Genomic DNA, 22,457 nt, shown 5'->3' with positions numbered 1-22,457 from the left:
GACGAGGGAGCGGGGGCAGCGTTGTGCATGAGGAAGGCCTGATGCAACAGCAAAACAAACTCGGGGGAGAAACCCCCCAGACTGTGCACTTCCGCAGCCTGGGCAACAGCCCTAGGCGCGCTCTCAACCGGCGCTCGCAACAGCGGGGGAGAGACATGCTGCGCATCCAAAATGGCGTCCGGCGCGAAACTCCGCGAAGGAGCCGCGCGGGAAGAACGGCTCTTAACTTTAGCCGCTTCTGTGCCGTCGCCCAAATTAAGGGCGTTCATGGCATTAATGTCTCCAACCTCAAGGGCGGCCCAAGAAGAAGCCGTCCGAGCCACGTGGCCGGCCAAGATGGCGGAGGCGAGGAGCGGGGGATGGGCGTTTATGGCGGGAAAAACCGCCACGCCGGAGGAAGGACCGGGACATTCATCGGTCACGAAACTGTCACCCAACAAGGGCGAATCAGGCTTTAAGACCCCCGCATCCCCTCTAGAAGCGCTCAAGCGACCCGGGGAGCGACCCTTTGCGCCCTCGCCCTCCGACGCCATGTGCCACGAGGAGAATCGGGGAACCCCCGCCCGCTATAAAAAGGTAAAATTACCTGCTGTCCGCTCCGAGTTGTAACGACCTGGTGTCTCAGTGAGTAGCTGCAATAGACGCTTAAATAAACGTCGAAATAAACGCCTTTAAGGCCGTTCAAAATTTTTTTTTTTTTTTTTTTTTTTTTAACGGAGCCAGCGGGAGGGGGGAGAAAAGGAGGGACCTGGCACCACCAGGTTTGCACTTGCTCAAAAGAGCCCTCAACCCCAGGCACTCAACAAAACCTAAAAATTAGGCTTGGAGGCCTAGCCAGAGCTGCTGCTGTGTGTGACCACCACCTGCTGAGATAGAGAACATACTGGGGAGTTTCCGGCAGCACATGACCACATATAGGGAGGCAAAAGTTTGCTCTCTATCTCCACCTGCTGGTAGATGGACACAACCCACCAGTCTATGGATTGATCAGCTTGATGATATGGAAAGAACATATACGTGTTCTTGATCTGTCCCTGCTATCCTCAGATCACAGACCGTAGAAGTCTGCCCGGCACAGATCTTACTTCCCAATCGCTGGAGCTGCCATGAAAACCCACTCCTGATCATCCATAAATCGGGACACAGACCATAAAGTCTGCCTTGTTTTGCCTTATTTGGGACACAGACTGTAGAAGTCCACCTAGTACCGGCCATACTTCCCTACTACTGGAATTGCCATCTAAGCATCAACAGGTTTTTATTTTGATTCCATTCTTTTTCTATACAAGGATCTTTTGAGTTTATCTCACGTGTTTCTGAATTCCATTTTCATTTCCACCACCTTCCCCAGGAGGGCATTCACCACCCTCTTCATGGAAAAGTACTTCCTGACATTATTCCTACCACTACCACCCTATAATCTCAATCCATGTCCCCTAGTTCTACCGCTTCCCCATCTCTGGAAAAGATTTGTATGTACATTGATACCTTTCAAGTACCTCCTTCTCCTCATACAGGTTTTGGTGCATACCCCATATCATTTTTGTCACTTTTCTCTGGACCGCTTCAAGTCTTTATGGCCTTCAAAACTGAACTCAGCACTCCAAGTGGAGCCTCACTAACTTGTACAGGAGCATTAACACCTCTTCTTCTGGTTGTTATACCCCTCTCTATGCAGCCCAGCATCCTCCTGGCTGCTGCCACCGCATCGACACATTGTTTCACTGCTTTCAGATTCTCAGACACTGTTGCCTTAAGGTCTCTCTCCTAAACCATGATTGTCAGTATCTCACCCCCTATCTCATTCATCACCTTTGGACTTTTACATACCATGTGCATCACTCTGAACTTTTTCAAATTAAATTTTAACTGCCAAACCTTAGACCATTCTTCTATATTTTACAGATCCCATCTCAAGTTTTCTACTCCCTCTGTTAGGATATTTTTGTTTCATCCATAGTAACAAAGCAGATGACAGCAGATAAAAGACCTGTATGGCTATAGGTTCCTACTGTCCACAGAGAATATCCATTGCAAGTATGCAACTTCGCTTTAAGTGACAGCTTAAGTTTTACTAACAAGCCGTTGCAAAACAGATCTGAAACTAGATACCCTTTTAATCTGAAAATGACTCTTGAATATATTAACTTATAATCTTTAAATTTCTATTTAATGCCAATAACTATTATGACCATGTGTTATTGCATTATTCTTCCTAAGAAAATTAGGCACTAGCATGGAAAACAGAAAAGCAATCTAGAAAGAAAAGACATACCGAGCTAGAAAGTTAGTTAAGATGATATTTTTGAGCAAGATAGGTAGCATTGAAAATAGAAGTACCTTTTTAACTCCTCACTCACAGATATTTTTGATACTTACAGCATTAGCATTTCCTCCTATTTGCATGCATCTCAACTGAAACCAAGACCAGTTGGAATCCAATTCTGTGGATCTGGAAGGTACAATCAAACACAATGGTCCTAATTAAAAAGCAAAATATTTTAATAGAAGAAAAACATGACAGAAATGTGCATTTTAAACCCCCTGATAACTTAGGTTACACCCATTCTTATGATATGACATGACTACACAGCAGGTATACAAAACTGAACCCCAGTTGGAAGAACTTATAAAAACACCCTTACTCAGCCAACCACACCAGCAGGGCTCAGATGAACCCGGATTTGATTTCTGGCTCAGTTTTCTCCTAATGTCAGGCAGGCTGCACTTTGGACGTCCTTAACACTGGGATTTTCTATTTTATATCTCATTCCCAATTCAGTTTAGTCACTGCCCCAAAAATAAGGGTGCTGTGCACAAGGGTCCTCTCTAAAACCTGTGATCATACACTTTTAAAGTTCAACCGCTAGGTGCTACTGTTAAACCATGACTAGGACTCCTCCTATCCTCAAGGTCTGCAGCATCCCTGTCAGACCTGATCTGCAATTAAATTCAGGTATTCCATATGATAACGTACTGCCACGGACCTACCAGGCTGGCCCATCTGACATCTTTCAAAACAAAATCCCATTTAAAAATTGGACAAAAAAAAAAAAAAAAAGAGCGATTTAATAAACTTCTCTCTCCAGTTATACCAATGAAACAAATTAACTTTTACATGATGTCATATCTCATCTTAAACCCAATTTTCAATCTGGATGTAAAAATGTTTTGTAAAACAAACAAAAAAAAAATTTTAATATAGTACTATGGTACTCAAGAGCTTACCTAATGAAAGTCAGGTGCACACCAAGTGATCTATGTGTCCCTGAACAATCAATACACAGAAACACACCATATGTTATGCTTGCCCAACTTGGGTTCTTAGCGCCACAGTCAAAACACATCTAGAAAATACAAATAATATATTAACCACAAATGTTAAAAACATGAAAAAGGTTAAGAGTAACATTCAGTTCAGTATGCACAGCTTATGGTTTTCAGATCATGCAGGAAAAATAAGTTGCCTACATGCTGTGGGTTTCTCTGATCTGCCATACAAGTGAATGATGGATGTCATTTTGACAGTGGGATTTTTATTCATAGCTGTAGAAAATCCTAAATGACCTGTGTGGGAATTTCTACTCTGTTGCTGCGAATCAAAGCCCTCTCAAAAAAAAAAAAAAAAAAAAAAAAAAGATTAAAAAATGTCAAAAAACAAAAGTAAAAGAGAATGTGTATCTGATTATTCCTTGTCATCAAGCAGATGAAGCCATTACGTATGGGTTGTGTCCATCAACCAGCAGGGGGAGATAGAGAGCACTCAACTTTTCACAGTGCCTCATGGCCAGCTAGCTCCACTGCCTCTTCAGTATTCTCTATCTCCCCAAGCAGGGTGGCTGCAGCTTCTTCGAGCTCCATCAAAAATCTGCCTGGGGGGTGGCTCCTGGCTTACCAGTTGTTAGCCGGGGTGTTAGAGGCTATAGCAGCTTCACTTTGAAGGCACATAGGTCAGCCCTTTCCCTGCCTTACCCATGCCCCCGTGGATGTGGACATATTAGCTTGCTTTTCCCTGTCCTTTCCCACTCAGTGGATGCAGGCACATTGGTTCGCCTTTCCCTGCCTTTCCCACTCATCTGAGCCTCCGGAGTTCTTATTACCTCTGCTTTCCTCACAGCGTTAAAAAAAAAAAAAAAAAAAATGGAACACAGGTTTTCCTTTGATTCTTCTATGGGACCGGAGCTGTGATACTCGGTCCGGTGAGGTAATAGTGTTTTCTAACTCCTCCAGGGTGGGCCTGCGATCAGGGCGTTTTTGGTGCGAAACCGCCATTTTGAATTTTCCAGCCGTTTTCGGCGATGGCTGCAGGGAATGTAAAGCGCTGTTCCCGGTGTGGCAAGCGCAAATCAGCAGCGGGGCTCTGTAAATCGTGCTGTACAGGTGTAAGAGCCAGCCCGAGCATGGCGAGCGATGATTCTTCCCGCTCAGAGCTGGCAGCGGACGCCATTTTGAATTCTCCGCATGGCACGGCCTCGTTTGCGACGGAGAGCCCTGAGCCCGGGGGGGGGGGGGGGGGAGGCCTTGAATTGAGGCTATTCAGGGAGCGGCTAGCCCTGGACGGGATCTAGGTGCCCAGGGCGAATTTTTCTCTCCTGATTTTGTATTATTGCATAAAGCATACATGCTGAAAAGAGCTCTCCCTCAAGGGTCGTCTGAGGCCCCTTCTATTGTTCCCCCCCCCCCCCCCCCCCGGTGGATTCTGGCCTGGGACTGCCAGCTGAGGCTATTTTCCCTGATAATTGGCATAAAGAAAAGCGTAGAAGAGCTAATTCCCCTTCAGATTGTGGTGCACCTCCTTTTTCCCCCCCGTGGTCGGGCTGTGAGGATTCGGAGAGTTCTGGCAGGTCTTCGTGGTCTGAGGAGCCAGAGTCAGGTGTAGAATTACCACAGGATCTGGATGATGACAAGGAAGGGAAAATTAGGTTCTCACCTTGGTAATTTTCTTTCCTTTAGTCATAGCAGATGAAGCCATGAGCCCTCCCTGTATGATTGTCTGTATGCTGTGAATCTGTTTCAGGTTCTGTTCTTGTTTCCTGAAGTTCCTTCCTTGGGAGAAAGTTGGAAAACAGTTTTCAGGATTCATGTTCACTTATAGGAGGAGGAGTCCATTCCCTCCAGTTTATGTTTTGGAGGATGAGTTTATTCCCTCCAGGAGTTGCGTGTATCCCCTCCAGTTATACAATAAGGAGGACGAGTTTATTCCCTCCAGGAGGATGTGTTCATTCCCTCCTTTTGAGTTCATGCCCTTGTTAAGGGGTCTTCGTTCGCTGTGAGGAAAGTTCATGTTGTTATTCCCATTGCAGTTTGCCATACTGCTTTGGAAGCTAATGGAGGCTCCCCTTCCTTTACCTCTGGTACCGAACCTGTTGTCACAGGGCCCGGTAGCCATGGAGGATGCCTGCCGCTTTGGTCTTATGGCATGGCGATTGAGAGGGCGCAATTGAGGAACAAAGGCTATTCAAACACAGTCATTTCCACTCTCCTGCAGGCCCGCAAGCGTTCCACTTCCGTGGCTTATGCCAGGATTTGGCGCCAGTTTGAGTCTTGGTGTGCTTCAAAAGCGATCACACCCATGCGGGCTCCTGTCTCGCCGATTCTGGACTTTTTGCAGGATGGTGTACAAATAGGCTTGGCCTATAATTCCGTGCGGGTGCAAGTGGCAGCGTTGGCCTTCCTTCGTGGTAAGGTTGAAGGCGTGTCTTTAGCTGCTCATCCAGATGTGGCACGGTTTCTTAGTGGGGTGCTTCGGCTCCGGCCTTCCGTGCGAGCACCCTGTCCAGCTTGGAACCTGAGGCTAGTTTTGAAGGTCCTGCAGGCTTCTCCTTTTGAGCCGCTTCGGCGAGCATCGGAGAAAGATTTGACACTAAAGGACGTTTTTCTTGTGGCCATTACTCCAGCGAGACGGGTGTCAGAGCTCCAGGCGCTGTCCTGTAGAGACCCATTTCTGCAATTCTCAGAGCCCGGGGTCACGGTTCGGACCGTGCCTTCCTTCATGCCTAAGGTGGTTTCAGCATTTCACCTAAACCAGCCTATTTTCTTGCCCTCCTTGATAAGGAGGAGTTTCCAGAATCTTTTGGGCAGTTGCACCTGTTGGATGTGCGCAGGACTCTGCTGCAGTATCTGCGAGTTACTATCTCTTTCAGGATCTATGATCATCTGTTTGTTTTGCTATCAGGTCCTCGCAGAGGGTCTCCAGCGTCTAAAGCCACTATTGCCCGCTGGCTCAAAGAAACTATCTTTAGCTTATCTGCTTGCCGGCCGGTCTCCGCCTGTAGCCTTTAAGGCAAATTCTACCAGAGCGCTTTCTTCCTCTTGGGCTGAAACTGGAGCATTCTCTCGTCAAGAGATATGCAGTGCAGCAACATGGGCTTCTAAGTTCTCTTTTGCCCGACATTACAGGCAGCATGTGGCTGCTAGGAGAGATGCACGTTTTGGAGCACAAGTGCCAGCGCGTGGTGTGACCTGTTCCCACCCTATATAGGGATTGCTTTGTTACATCCCATACGTAATGGCTTCATCTGCTTGATGACAAGGAAGGGAAAATTAGGTTCTTACCTTGGTAATTTTCTTTCCTTTAGTCATAGCAGATGAAGCCATGAGCCCTCCCTGTATGATTGTCTGTATGCTGTGAATCTGTTTCAGGTTCTGTTCTTGTTTCCTGAAGTTCCTTCCTTGGGAGAAAGTTGGAAAACAGTTTTCAGGATTCATGTTCACTTATAGGAGGATGAGTCCATTCCCTCCAGTTTATGTTTTGGAGGATGAGTTTATTCCCTCCAGGAGTTGCGTGTATCCCCTCCAGTTATACAATAAGGAGGACGAGTTTATTCCCTCCAGGAGGATGTGTTCATTCCCTCCTTTTGAGTTCATGCCCTTGTTAAGGGGTCTTCGTTCGCTGTGAGGAAAGTTCATGTTGTTATTCCCATTGCAGTTTGCCATACTGCTTTGGAAGCTTCAAATACAGAAGAGGCAGTGGAGCTGGCTGGCCATGAGGCACTTTGAAAAGTTGAGTGCTCTCTATCTCCCCCTGCTGGTTGATGGACACAACCCATACGTAATGGCTTCATCTGCTATGACTAAAGGAAAGAAAATTAACAAGAACCTAATTGTCCCTTCTGTTGTGTAAAGACAATAGTCATGCTGGAGCCAATGGCTCATTATGTTTGAGATGTTATTTCAATAAAAATTCAAAGTTTAAAAAAAAAAGACAATAGTCATTTCAGCTAAGCAACTTAATACTCCCAACAAGCTGCACTAAAAATCAGTCACAAGTGGGAATCCCTGGCCTTCCAAAAGAAAAATGAAATGCCAACAGGTACAACACTTTTGTGGGGCCAAGTCTGTTTTCAGGTTCGGTTTGTTTATATTTTTAAGGACAATTAATTAAATCTAAATCCAAATTCAAAATAAATTGAAGACTGCATGCACTAAGCATTGGGCTAGATATGTTTCACTGATGTAGGCCTTCCCTGTCTCTCAAGCTCTGGAAGGCCGAAGGCGCGTCGAGCGAAGCACAGGCGCTTCGCTGCCGACGCACGCCGCCTTAACCCCGACTGAGGAGGTACACTTTTTCAATTTTAGGAGGAGGGGGGTTCCTGGTGCTGGGAGGGAGGGAGGAGGACGGACGGGCGGGCGGCCTGATGCTCGTTGGGTTGGAGGGAGGGCGGGAGGCCGGCTGGTGCTGTCTGTGTGCTGCTGGTGGGAGGGAGGCCTGATGGTGGGTGCTGGGTGGGTGGGTGGGAGGGAGGGAGACCTGCTGCTGCTGCGTGCTGGGTGGGAGGGAGACCTGGTGCTGGGTGGGAGGGAAGCCTGGTACTGGGTGCTGCCGGGTGCTGGGAGGTAGGGCAGGGGGGAGAGGAGGGCTGCTGGACATTTGTGGCTGGAGGGGAGAGGATGGTTGCTGGACATGGATGGAGGGCAAGAAATGAAGAAGAAAGGAGGAAAGTAAAGAAATCAATGGAAAGGAAGCCCTGGAAACGGAGTTAAGAGAACAGATAGAGAGCAGCAGAATCAGCGACTAGAACCAATATGGATAGAAAAACAAAAACACCAGACAACAAAGGTAGGAAAAATCATTTTATTTTCATTTTAGTGTCTGGAATATGTCGAATTGGAGAATTTACATCTGCTGTCTTATTTTGCACTGGGCATACTGGAGCTGTAACAGCTTACAGAAATGATTTATAATGGAAGAAAATCATGTTATTTTTTTCTCCTACACTAGTATAATATTTTCAATGATGTCTGTTTATATGCGCCATGGCTGGTGTAAGGGTGTGGCTATCATAGGGGTGGAGTCATATGTGGTGACCCCGCCCATAATGAGTTACCGGCACTTTGCGATAAATAATTCGGTTTTTGGGTTGCTGTTTGGGCACTCTGTCTCTAAAGGTTCGCCATCACTGACCTAGAGTAACGGATTGTGTAAAAAATTGGTTGAATGGTAGGAGACAAAGGGTGGTGGTAAATGGAGCTTGCTCTGAAGAAAAGGATGTCGTCAGTGGAGTACCGCAGGGATCGGTCTTAGGGCCAGCTCTTTTAACATCTTTGTGAGCGATATTGCGGAAGGGCTGTCTGGTAAGGTTTGTCTCTTTGCGGATGATACTAAACTCTGCAACAGGGTGGACACTCTGGAGGGTGTGAATGACATGAGGAAGGGACCTAGCGAAGCTGGAGGAACAGATCGATATTTAGCAACTAAGGTTTAATCCCAAAAAATACAGGGTCATGCACTTGGGTCGCAAAAATCCGAGGGAACAGTACAGTTAAGGGGGTACTTATATATGGTGTGAGGGTTTACTGAGAAGACTGTCTCAAGGAAAGCGAGAGCAGCCCCAGAGGGAGATAAGGAGGCATTCACAAACCTCTGATAGAGGAGGACCACGCCCTCCGGTGGCCAAGAGACTGTTTAGAATAAGGAATAAGCCCAGGGACCACCATTCCCACAATGCAGCTGACCCAATACAGGACTCACAGGAAGTGAAGGGGGAGGGGCAGGATTGGGAGATGGTTTCTAATCAGGGAGATGAGGAGCAGCTGGGAGAGCTCTGGGAGGAGGAAGAAGAGATGGAATGGGATAAAAAGGAGGATATAGAGGAGAGTCATGCGGAGAGTATGGAGGTGGCTGCATTTACACAAACTGCTGGTACTAAGGTGAGAGTTTTCCTGACTGCTGTATTTCCTAAACTGTCTGGAATTGGAAAGACAGAATTTATGCAGCTGGGAAGAAACCTGTGGCAGCGGGTAGCTCAAAAGGTTAAGAATATGGGAAGTTAAATACCGTGTGTTGTAAGAAACTGATGATTAACCTGAGAAGAGAAAGTGATGTTAAAGGACTGAACTATAAGCAGCAAGCTAGTGGATACTACTACTACTAAACATTTCTAGAGCGCTACTAGGGTTACGCAGCGCTGTACAGTTTAACAAAAATGACAGTCCCTGCTCAAAAGAGCTTACAATCTAATGGGCAAAGTGTCAAGTGGGGGCAGTCTAGATTACCTGAATAGAGGTATGGTGGTTAGGTGCCGAAGGTGACATTGAAGAGGTGGGCTTTGAGCAAGGCTTTGAAGATGGGCAGGGAGGGAGCCTGGCGTATGGGATCAGGGAGTTTATTCCAGGCATGGGGTGAGGCGAGGCACAAAGGGCGGAGCCTGGAGTTGGCGGTGGTGGAGAAGGGTACTGAGAGGAGGGATTTGTCTTGAGAGCGGAGGTTACGGGTAGGAACGTAAGGGGAGATGAGGGTAGAGAGGTAAGGAGGGGCTGCAGATCGAGTGCATTTGTAGGTTAGTAGGAGAAGCTTGAACTGTATGCGGTACCTGATCGGAAGCCAGTGAAGTGACTTGAGGAGAGGGGTGATATGAGTATATCGGTCCAGGCGGAAGATAAGACGTGCAGCAGAGTTCTGAACGGACTGAAGGGGGGATAGATGGCAGAGTGGGAGGCCAATGAGGAGTAGGTTGCAGTAGTCAAGGCGAGAGGTAATGAGAGAGTGGATGAAAGTTCGGATGGTGTGCTCAGAGAGGAAAGGGTGAATTTTGCTAATGTTATAGAGGAAGAAGCGACAGGTCTTGGCAATCTGCCGGATATGCGCAGAGAAGGAGAGGGAGGAGTCGAAGATGACTCCGAGGTTGCGGGCAGATGAGACTGGAACGATGAGGGTGTTATCAACTGAGATAGAGAGTGGAGGGAGAGGAGAAGTGGGTTTGGGAGAGAAGACAATAAGCTCAGTCTTGGCCATGTTCAGTTTCAGGTGGCGGTTGGACATCCAGGTAGCAATGTCAGACAAGCAGGCCGAAACTTTGGTCTGGGTTTCCGCAGTGATGTCTGTTGTGGAGAGATAAAGCTGGGTGTCATCAGCATAAAGATGATATTGGAAACCATGAGAGGAGATTAGGGAGTCCAGGGAAGAGGTGTAGATTTGAAAAAGAAGGGGTCCAAGGACAGATCCCCGAGGAACTCCAACAGAGAGTGGGATGGGGTGGAGGAAGAACCATGAGAATGTACTCTGAAGGTATGTGGGAGAGATAAGAGGAGAACCAGGAGAGGGCAGAGCCCTGGTATCCCAAATGAGGACAGTGTGGCGAGAAGTAGGTTGTGATGACAGTGTGACATTGTGAATGTGAACAATGTCAAGGAACCTAGAATAAGGCAGTATGCTGTGCTGTTGGAAGTTGCTACAAATGAACTGGTATAAATAAATGAGAAACCTTTATTATAAGAATCTTGGAGTACCTGTCTGTTTATTGGTTATCACTGAAGTATAAGTCAAAGGAGCAGTGAATCCAGAAGTCCTGGCTGTAGGAGAGAGAACAGGAGTTCACCGGTGTCAAAAGAGGATAGAAGCTGGCATTGAAGCATATCTGCTAAGCAGGGTCGACCCAGGCCAAGGTGTGGAAGGGGGGACCTGCTGACATGGATTGTTTGAAAACCAAATGGATCTATTCTTCTAATTTTTTCCAAAAAGTAATAAGTTGGTGGAGATACATTGACAATATCTTTGTATTATGGAAGGGCACTCATCAAGAATTGGAACGTTTTTTACAGTATATGAATGGATGCCACAACACTTGGATCTGTTGAAAACAGGGATGAATCTGCAACTGGCAAAATTTTTCTTCACCACCCTTAACAAATTAGTATGTGTATTATATTTAGTCACAAGGTCAACACATCTTGCTCTTTAGATGATTCCCTTTGGGGGCACAATAACAACTCTCTGTGATTATAGAGGGCTTGTTTGCCAGCTTTCTTAACTACAGAAGCCGGATATCCACGCTCCATAAATTTGTCCATCAACATAGGTAGCTGCTGTTTATATTCCACCGTGGAACAGCAAATTCTGCGATAACACAAGAATTGTGAGAACGGTATATTTGACTTACAGTGAGATGGGTGCATGCTAGTATATCTCAACAGCGTATTTCTATCAGTGGGTTTGACATAAACCGATGTTTCAAATCTACCTTGTTTCAAGGATACCCAGATGTCAAGAAACGCAATCCCAGAGCTACTACTCTGCATGTCAAATTTAATAGTGTTGTGGCATCCGTTCATATACTGTAAAAAGCGTTCCAATTCTTGATGAGTGCCTGGAGGAAAAGTTGTAGGCACTGTTAATATGACAGAAAATCACTCGGGTAGTAAGTACTCTGGACTAGAGACTTGCACGGGAACGTGGATTGCGGGGATCCCGTGGGGACAGAAGCAGTTCCTGCGGGGTTCCCATGGAAGTGTATGCTGCACTTGCGCCAGCCTCTCACCTACCGAGTACCAACTTCTTTGAGTTCAGTCTCCTCCTCCTCCTTGCTTTAACAACACAGATGCGGAAAGTCAGGTGGTAGAGATACAAATGGTGATGAAATTCAAAAAGGCATTGATAAACAGAGGATCTGTAATTAGAAATGGAAGCTATACTTGTGTCGAGTGACACTTAGATGGCGATTCTGGCTGTTATGAACTAGGGCGGATACTGGGAGACCTGTATGCAATCTGGTTTAAGATGGGCTGGAAAGGGCTTAGACAGCAACTTTAGTGGCTGGAACATGAGGACAGTGCTGGACAGACCTTTTATGGTCTGTGTCCAGCAAATGAGAAGATGAATAGGCTGGAGTGGGCTTCAAGGGCAACTCAAGCAGTTGGAGCATAAGAATAGGGCAGGCAGACTTCTATGGTCTATGTCCCAGAAACACTACAGAAAGACCATAATTGATAATGATTATGCCTATTGGGCAGACTGGATGGATCCGTTCCGGTTTTTATCTGCAGTCATTTACTATGTTACTATTAATCCTCTCTGCTCCTGGGCTGATGCACAGACCTCAGCTCTGACACAGCCATGGATGTCACCTGACCTACTGGCGTGTGCATTTTGTGATCTCTTAGCACACAGTGCCAGTGAATCAGAGAAGTCTTACATGTGAGCACCAGAGTGTTCCAACTTCGCTCCTTCATTGCCTGCAGTGCTGCAGCTCAAACCCAGAAAGCAGACAGGAATATTTTTTTAGTGTACCATTACATTCTTCTGGGGACGGGTTAGATTCCCCACGGGGACAGATGGGGATGGGTTAAATTCCAGCGGGGATGGGTGAGGACAGGTTGGATTTCTGTCCATGTGCAACTCTCTACTCTGGACTGATTTGGCTAAGGATATGACCAGTATTTAGGTGGCCCTTTGGGTTTGTGCTAGGCTGTTCACAATAAAAGGAATAATGTCAAAGTGAAATATATATTTATTATATATGTAAATAAAATAGCAATATGGCAAAGCACAATAAAAAATATATTACTTAGCACAAAGTCCTGATGATTATACCAATAGGTAAATTAATATATTATGTACTATACAACTATAGTATATAAGAACATAAGAATTGCCATACTGGGACAGACTGAAGGTTCATCAAGCCCAGCAACCTGTTTCCAACAGTGGCCAATCCAGGTTAAAGTACCTGGCAAGATCCCAAAACAGTACAATACATTTTTGTGTTGCTTATCCTAGAAATAAGCAGTGGATTTTCCCCAAGTCATTTTAATAATAGCTAATGGACTTTTATTTTAAGAAGTTATCCAAACCTTTTTTCCATGGCATCCCACAGACCAATCCAGAGGACTTGGGGTTGTGTCCCTCTACCAGCAGGTGGCGATAGAGAGAACCTCCGAGGTGCCATACCAATATCCTCTGGCAACGAGTTCCATTGCTTAACCATGGAGTGAAAAAATATGTTTTACCATGTAACATCATTGAGTGTCCCCTACTCTTCGCACTTTTGGGAAAGAGTTAAAAAAAAAATTCGATTCACTTTTACTTGTTCTACACTACTCAGGATTTTGTAGTCCTCTATCATATCCCCCCTGAGCTGTCTCTTTTCCAAGATGAAGAATCCTAACCTCTTTAGCTTTCCATCCCTTATCATTTTGGTTGCCCTTATTTGAACCTTTTTCTAATTCCACTATTTTTTTTTTTTTTTGGATAGTGACCAAAACTGCACCGCAATTACAGCAGATAGATGGAGGCTATCCAGTTTTTTTGCACTGTCACATGTTTGATTATCTCCCAGTTGGCGAGAAGCCATATGTGTGTACTCTGTGCAAAGAGCTCTTTGCATTCAGGGAATACATCCAATCACTGGAGACTAGAGTTGCATACTTACAGAAGCTGAGGCAGACAGAGGTACATAGAGAAGGCCTAAGGGACACAGAAGAAGTCTCACCTCCAGTCTGAGAACCTTTGTGCTGCCATGGAAGAGAGATCACTTGAAGGGAGATCACCATCTTGGAGAGGCAGGAAGCTGTCCTGTAGCCAGGACCTGCCCTCCAGTGGAAGCAATATCCTCTCACACCGAGAATGGATCTCCAGGGGCTTCTGCCCATAAAGGAAAGGTTAGGATGACCATTTTATATGGGGATTCAATCATTAGGCAAAGTGATGGGATGCTTTTTATATATGGTTAAAGTTTGAGAGGCTGGCAGATGTAAGAATCGTGTGGTCACTTGTGTAATGTCCGCTACCTTCACACCAGGCATACACCTCTTAGATAAGATTTTAGACAGTGCTAGGGAGAAACCAACTGTCTTGGTACATTTGGGTACCAATATAGGAAAATGTGGGAAGGAGGTTCCGGAAGCCAAATTTAGGCTCTGAGGTAGAAAGATGAAATCCAGAACCTCCAGGGTAGCATTTTTGTAAGTGCTCCCCGTTCCATATGTAGGACCCAAGAGACAAAAAAACAACAAGAAAAGCGGAAGAAACACCAAAAAGACCAGACTCAAACCACAGATGGTAACAGCACCAAAAGAAGTTTTATTGGGACCCTACACGGTCCGTGTTTCGGCCGAAAAGGCTTTCCTCGGGGGGTCTTCAAATTGACGTCTACAGATGTTCTTCCAAAATTCTCATGGAGTAGAAAGGCATGAAGCGCTGATGCTATCCGAAACAGAACAAAGCCTGTGTGTTTTTGTGGGAAATTTGGACTCTCTTTTTGTTGTCCTTGGACCCAAGAGACAGGCAGAACTCTGAAGTCTCAATCTGTAGATGAGACGATAGTTCAGGGAGGAAGATTCTAGATTTGTTAGGAACGGCAACCTTCTGGGGAAGGTGCAGCCTATTCTGGAAAGATGGGCTCCACCTTAGCCAGGGTGGAACTAGTCTACTGGCATCAAATTTAAAAAGGAGATAGAACAGCTTTTAAACTAAAAACTGTGGAAAGGCAGAGTTACTCAAAAGCACATGGTTTGGAACAAGGTATCACCAAAGCAGAGAAGATATCCGATAACGAGGTTGCCATAAAGGCCATAGTAGACCAGGTACCTTTAAATAGCAAGACAGACTTGAAAGATAGCAAATTATCACTGTCAACTGTTGAGCAAGTTGTTAATAGGAATAAAAAAACACTGTTTGAAGTGTCTGTGTACCAATGTTAGAAGCCTCAAAATAAGATGGGAAAGTTAGAATATATTGCACTAAATGAAGATATAGATATAATAAGCATCTCTGAGACCTGATGGAATGAAGATAACTAATGGGACACTGTCATAGGGTATACATATCGTAGTAACACGATGGACCAAACTGGTGAAGTAGTGTTAGTGTTATATATTAAAGAGGGCCTTGAATCAGACAAAGTTCTGCAGGACACAAAATACACCTTAAAATCTTTATGGATAGAAACCATGTGTAAAGGGAAAAAAGGATAAGGAAAGGAGTATACTACCGTCCACCTGGCCAGAATGAACAGAAAAGATGTTGAAATGTAAGCAGAAATTAGGGAAGCTAACAAACCTGGGTACACAATAATAATGGGTGATTTCAATTACCTCAGTATTACTGGATAAATATAACATCTGGGCATGCTAGGAATCAAGAATTGCTTATCAGCAGCTGATTCAGGAACTAACAGGATGGGGAGCAACTCTAGATCTAATCCTTAGTGGACCACCTAATCTGGTGTAAGAGGCAACTGTGCTGGGGCCTCTTGACAACAGGGATCATAATATGATTAGATTTGATTTAATAACTAGAATAAGTACACACAGGAAATCCAACGAGTGGATGGAGTAGCCTAATGGTCAGTGCAGTGGGTTGAGGCCCTGGGGAACTGGGTTTGATTCCTACTGCAGCTCATTGTGACCCTGACAAGTCACTTAACCCTCCAATGCCTCAAGTACAAAAAAAAAACACACAAAAAAAAAAGAAACTTAGATTGTGAGCCCCCTACAGATAGAGAAAGTACTTGCACATAATAAATGAGAACCACTTTGGTTGTACCACAGATAAGCAGCATAGAGGCTCATTTGAAACCTATGTAATTTTGAAAGTCTATGAGCTTTGAACATAAGCACCATAGTATATCAAATCCATTGCAGCCCCCCGCCCCCTCCCTCCCAAAGCCAATATGTTTGTATTGGGACTTTCAAAAAGGAGAATAAGGGAAAATGAGAAAAACGGTCAAAGAAAAAAAAAAACAGAGGAGCAGCTGAAAAAGTCAAAACTTTACATCAGGCGTAAATGTTGTTCAAAAATACCATCCTGGAAGCCCAAACAAGATATATTCCCTGTATTAAAAAAGGAAGAAGCCCAAATGAGAGCAGCATGATTAAAAAGCAAGGTGAAGGAAGCTACTGGAACTAAAAGAAAATGGAAGAAGGATAAGACTGAAGACAACAGGAAAATGCATAAGAAATAGCAAGTCAAATGCACAGCGCTGATAAGGAAGACAAAGAAAGACTATGAAAAGAAGCTTGCCTTGAAGGGAAAAACACATAAAATCTTTAGGTATATTAGAAGCAAGAAGCCAGTAAAAAAAAATCAGTTGGACTGTTAGATGACCAAGGAATAAAAGGGGCACCTGGGGTGGACAAAGCCATAGCTGAAAGACTAAATTAATTCTTTGTTTCGGTCTTCACTGAGGAAGATGTTAAGATACCTCTGCCAGAGATGGTATTTAATAGTGATGAGTTGGAGGAACTGAAACAAATCTCCATAAACCTGGAAGATGTAATGAGGCAATCTGACAAACTAAAGAGCAGCTAATCATTAAAGAGTACTAACAGAACTAAAAAATGAACTTGTGTGGTACCAGAAGATTGGAGGGTGGCCAATGTAGAGCCAATTTTTTAAAAAAGGTTCCAGAGGTGACCTGGAAAATTATAGACCAGTGTGCAAGAAGTCTGTGCCAGACAAAATGGTAAAGACTATTATAAAGAACAAAATTACTGAGCATATCAATAGGCATGAATTAATTTGCTTCACCAATTTGCTTCATTTCATTGAATGTGTGAATAAACAAGTGGATAATGGTGAGCCAGTCTATGTAGTGTATCTAGATCTTCAGAAAGGGTTTGACAAAGTCCCAAGAGGCTCCTGGGAAAATTAGAGTCATGGGCTAGGAGGCACTGTTCTGGTGTGGATTAGGAATTGGTTGATGGATAAAAAAACAGAGGGTTGGGTTAAACGGCTAATTCTCTCAGTAGAGGAGGGTGAATAATGGAGTGCCACAAGGATCTGTACTAGAACCAGTGCTATTTAACATATTAATGATCTGGAAATGGGAATGACGAATCAGGTAATTAAATTTGCACATGACACAAAACTATTAAGAGTTGTTAGAACACATGCAGATTGTGAAAAGTTGCAGAAAGACCTTAGGAAATTAGAAGGCTGGGCATCCATATGGCAGATGAAATTTAATGTGGACAAATGTACAGTGATGCACGTTGGGAAGAATAAGCCAAATCACAGTTACTTGATGGTAAGAACCACCTTAGGAGTCAGCACCCAAGAAAATGATCTAGGTGTCATCGTAGACAATATGCTGAAATCTTCTGCCCAGTGTGTGGCTGTGGCCAAAAAAGCAAACAGGATGCTAGGAATTATTAGGAAAGGGATAGAAAATAAGACTGAGAATATTATACCTTGAGTATTGTGTGTAATTCTGGTCGCCATATCTTTAAAAAAGCTATAGCACAATTAGAAAAAAGTTCAAAGAAGGGTGACCAAAATGATTAAGGGGGCTGGAACTCTTCTCATACCAGGAAAGGCTTAAGAGGTTAGCGCTCCAGCTTGAAAAAGAGAAAGCTGAGAGGGGGGATATGATAGAAGTCTACAAAATACTTAGTGGTGTAGAATGGGTAAACATAAATAGATTTTTTACTGTTTCAAAAAGTACAAAGACTAGGGGCCACAAGTTACATCATACTACTTTTAAAACGAACAGGAGGCAATAAGCTCTGGAACTCGTTGCCAAAGGATGTTGTATCAGCGGTTAGTGTATCTGGGTTTTAAAAAAGGTTTGAACAAGTTCCTGGAAAAAAAAGTCCATAGACTGCTATTGAGACAGCCATGGGGATGCCACTGCTTGCCCTGGGATTAGTAGATGGAATCTTGCTACTATTTGGGTTTCTAACAGGTACTTGCAACCTGGATTGACCACTGTTGGAAACAGGATACGGAACTAGATGGACCATTGGTCTGACCCAATATGTCTATTCTTATAAAATTACAGCACAAATTAACATTCTTTGCAGTAATAGTAAACTACTTAACCTGTGAAACAGGTGAGACGGACGCTTTTTTTTTAATTTACATGGCATAAGCCTACATCCCCAAAACAAAAAAAATTCCTGCCCTGACCACCGTTGTCCAGGTTGTGACCAGTAAAGGGTTTTAAAAACTTTTCGAAGTAAAGCCAAGCACCACCCCAAGCCCATCTAAGTCTGCTGGCAGAATAAGCAAAAAAAGAGATGAAGGTGTATTTAGCCGCAGACCTCGGTACGTTCCTTACAAGGTAACGAGAAGGCTGCTCGGATTGTGCTTAATCGCAAATGCCAAGGCATACAATGGTGGTAAACTATTTTGTCTTGTTTTCGTTTTTATTTGTATGTTTTACGCGGTGGTGCCCGGGAAGTGAGGCCCTCTGCTCTCCCTGGGAAAAAACAGCGACGTGTCACTAACAAAGTTCAGCTTCCTGCTGCTGGAGCAGCTCCCACACCGCCCAGCCGCAGCCTTACCTTATTTGTGGGCAGAGCGCGAAGCCGCTTGAAGACGGTTAAGATGTCGTGTTTGCTGGGGTCGCACATCTTGCCTACTTTCTTCAACGAAACCTAGGCAGCTGCTACGCTACACCGGAGGTGCCCCAAAGCTCCCGCAACCCTCCTCTGGCAACGACACCACCTCAGTCCTCCCGTGACGTCAGACAGCCCGCCCCCTACGCACTACGTAGTAGCGTGTAGCGAAACGTGTTTAGGTGGTCGGTACAGTTCTTGGTAAACTTTGATGACTACGATTGACGTAAAAATACCTTGCTTTCATAGGATACTGCTGTTATATATGTAGCAGTCAGGAAACGTGTGTGAAATTTAGAGAGCCTGAACGTATAATCTGGATTCACAAGTCTGAGTTGGGGACCTATGGGCACCCTAGTTGCATATGTTGGCAACCATCAAATTCAGATTTACTTTATGCATATTCATTGTGGCTCTCGTGAAAATCAGGGTCAGCTCATCACTATATCTGATGCGCCCCCCCCCCCCCCCCCCCCCCAGTATAGCCAGTTCAGGGGGCGCAGACATTTCTAAACCGTCTCTTATTGCTACGGCCGCCCCTCCCCCCTCCCCCCCCCCCCCCCCGGGTACTCCGTTCCATTGATAAATCTCTCTTATCTGTCCCCTTCTCCTCTACTGCTAATTCCAGACTCCGTTCCCTTTATCTTGCTGCACCTCACGCCTGGAATGGACTTCCCGAGCCTGTACGTCTAGTCCCCACTTTGACCATTTTCAAGTCTAAACTTAAAGCCCACCTCTTTACCACTGCTTTTGACTCCTAACCACTGTTCACCTGCCCTATCCTTTTATCCCCACCTCTTTATTCCCTTACCCTTAATTGTTCTGCCTGTCTGTCTTACCTAGATTGTAAGCTCTTTGAGCAGGGACTGTCTTTTTTTTGTTGATGGTGTACAGCGCTGCATGTGCCTTGTAGCACTATAGAAATGATAAGAAGTATAGGTACCTGATGCAAAGCTAAAGGGCCAGGAGAGAGTTAAAATCCGCATAGGCAGGCAGTGACGCATATTTTTGAGGGGACTAAAGTGGAACAGAGCTTGGTGGAGTACAGTGGGATGGGTTGTGGCAGGTCAAGTTTAAATCCTTAGGGTAGCAACACTTGTGTCAACAGTAAATGAACTGTGGGAGCACTTCTGAACACACCATAAAAGGACCCTTTCGCAATGTTGCCCTGATGCAACTGCACCAGCTGTCTCCATCCCCATACCTCTATTACTAATGGTAATATGCACACTGAACATATTCCATGGAATTATGGGCCAAAAAAAGCACTGTAACAGAAATCCTGTGCTTAATGGCAACCATAAAATGATTTGCCTAGCAATGTGTTTGGTAGGTAGGTTACCGAATGACCACCAATTTTCAGATGTACTTCCCTTTAGTTTATTAAGGGCCCTATTTACTAAGCCGCGCTGTAGGTGTGTTAACATTTTAGCGTGCACTAATGATAGAGACAACCATTATATTCCTATGGGTGTCTCGTTAGCAAGTGCTAAAATGTTTGCACATCTACAGCACAGCTTAGTAAACTGGGCCCTAAGTTACCAACAGGCTCATTTTCGAAAAAGAAGGACGTCCATCTTTCAACATAAATCAGAATATGGACGTCCTCACAGAGACATCCAAATCGGTATAATCGAAACCCGATTTTGGACATCTCCAATTGCAGTCCGTGACAAGGACATCCAAATTTCAAGGAGTCATGTCGGAGACATAGTGAAGGCAGGACTTGGACGTGCCTAACACTTGGACGTCTTTGACCCATAATCGAAAAAAGCAAGGACATCCCTGACGAACACTTGGACATTTTCACCCGGCCGTGTTTGTTTTACGAATAAAGCACAAAAAGGTGCCCAAAATGACCAGATGACCACCGGAGGGAATCGGGGATGACCTCCCGTTACTCCCCCAGTGGTCACTAACCCCCTCCCGCCCTCAAAAAACATCTTTAAAAATATTGCGTGCCAGCCTCAGATGTCATACTCAGGTCCATGACAGCGCATGCAGGTCCCTGGAGCAGGTTTAGTGGGTGCAGTGCACTTCAGACAGGCGGACCCAGGCCCATACCCCCCCCCCCCCTACCTGCTATGTTTGTGGAGGAAACAGTATGCTCTCCAAAATCCACCACAAACCCACTGGGCTATGGTAGTGGTGTACAGTTGTGGATAGTGGGTTTTGGGGGGGCTCAGCACACAAGGTAAGGGAGCTATGTTCCTGGAAGCATTTTATGAAGTCCACTGCAGTGCCTAGGGTGCCCGGTTGGTGTCCTGGCATGTCATGGGGACTAGTGCACTACAAATGCTGGCTCCTACCACGTCCAAATGATTTCTCAAAATTGCCGAAAGTCAAAGATGTCCATGTCTAGGGATGTCCAAATCTAGGAACGTCGAAATTTAAAGACGTCCTTGGATTTGGACGTCTCTGACAGTATTTTCGAAACGAAAGATGGACATCCACCTTTTTTCGAAAATACAGTTTTCCCCGCCCCCGGATTTCGACATTTTGCAAAGACGTCCAAATCGCAACTTGGACGTTTCTTTCGAAAATGCCCCTTCAAGTGTGTATGGAATTATTTGTATTAGCTGTACCTAATGGTTAGAGCAGCTGGCTGAGAACCAAGAGTTCAAATCCAACTTTTGCTCTTCAAGATCTTAAACAAATCACTTAACACTCCACACTACCTTAGGTACAAACTTCAATTGTAAGGTCTCCAGTAACAGGAAAATACCTATAGAACCTGAATATAACTTGCACTGACCCTCAATTGAGAACGACGTAAGCTAAATCTAAATCCAAAATCCACTGTTAGGTATATTGTGAAGTAATACAAAACCTTAAAAAAGTCACTCACGACCTATAAATCAAATCTACTGTATCATAACAGCATCAACTTCTAGGAGTCACACAGCAATGGCCTACCTATGAAAAGATAGCACCATAAACACTGCAGTGGGCAACAGAACATCAATACACCTATTGGGAAAACGAAACAAGCTGGATTAGTATGGATTGATTCTATATAAACATTCAATACTAACAGATACCTGAATACAGACAGATCCTCACCAAGTATAGAATATATAACCAGAAATTAAAAATATAAATATGTAGACGAAATAGTGATGCATTTCCCTCTGTACTGTGCAAAATATAGCAGATGTAAATTTCAAAAACTGACACATTCTACTCACTGAATTAAAAATTAACAAATACAAATTTAAAAAGACAAGAAAATATGATAAGTTTTATTGGCCTAATTTAATACACTTTTTGACTAGTTTTTGAATGCCAAAACCCAACAATCCTAATCTAAGGAAGGAGATTTTGGCTTCCAAAAGCTAGTAAAAAAATTAACTTAGTCCAATAAAAAAGGTGTCATCTTATTTTCTTTTTTGTTTGTTTTTGTTTATTTTATTTTATTTATTAACCTATAAAGTGAACTAGCATCCCTAAGATCACATGAAGCATTACAAACTATCTCCAGGGGTGACGTGATGACAGAGACTTGAACGGACGCCTGGAAGCTCGGCTCCGCTCCCATCGTGGGAAATATCCCTCCCCATTACAAGCCACGGAACGATCCTGATAAATCGAAGTGATAAATGTGAAGCTGAGGAGACAGTGGTCTAATCTAAAGGGGGTCCTGAGTGCTGGGAGTGCCTTGGTATGCCAACGAGGTTGGCAAAAGCCAGGGAAAGAACAGGTGGTGAGTGGAGTGCGCAAGATGGCGGCGCAGCAACGAGAGTCCCCGGTGACCCATGCCCCCGAGGATAATATTAGCATTTCTGTAAGAAACACAACATTGTTTTCCTGTTATTTGTATTCTTGGAAATTAATAAAATATTTGGAAATATAGCATTTCTGTAAGACACATTCTAGTTTACTGGACGAGAAATTGGCCAAAC

General features: G+C 44.5%; 1 protein-coding gene across 2 annotated transcripts in view; it reads right to left on the bottom strand.

Annotated features, from left to right (window-relative positions):
• The window catches only part of ARFGAP3 (ADP ribosylation factor GTPase activating protein 3), a 254,875-nt gene extending 236,185 nt beyond the window's left edge, over nt 1-18,690 (bottom strand). For both annotated transcript variants that reach the window (XM_030213740.1, XM_030213741.1), the window contains exons 1-3: nt 18,502-18,690; nt 3,229-3,347; nt 2,380-2,452 (exon numbers count right to left, since the gene is read on the bottom strand). In XM_030213740.1, coding sequence (XP_030069600.1) covers nt 2,380-2,452; nt 3,229-3,347; nt 18,502-18,570 — 261 coding nt within the window. In that variant the 5' untranslated portion in view covers nt 18,571-18,690. The remainder of the gene's footprint in view (nt 1-2,379; nt 2,453-3,228; nt 3,348-18,501) is intronic.
• Nucleotides 18,691-22,457: the final 3,767 nt, after the last annotated feature.

The sequence above is a fragment of the Microcaecilia unicolor genome, chromosome 9, assembly GCF_901765095.1.
Source record: "Microcaecilia unicolor chromosome 9, aMicUni1.1, whole genome shotgun sequence".
Classification (NCBI taxonomy): Eukaryota; Metazoa; Chordata; class Amphibia; order Gymnophiona; family Siphonopidae; genus Microcaecilia; species Microcaecilia unicolor.
Note: the sequence above shows the minus strand (reverse complement) of the source record. Positions and strands in the feature narration are given on the sequence as shown.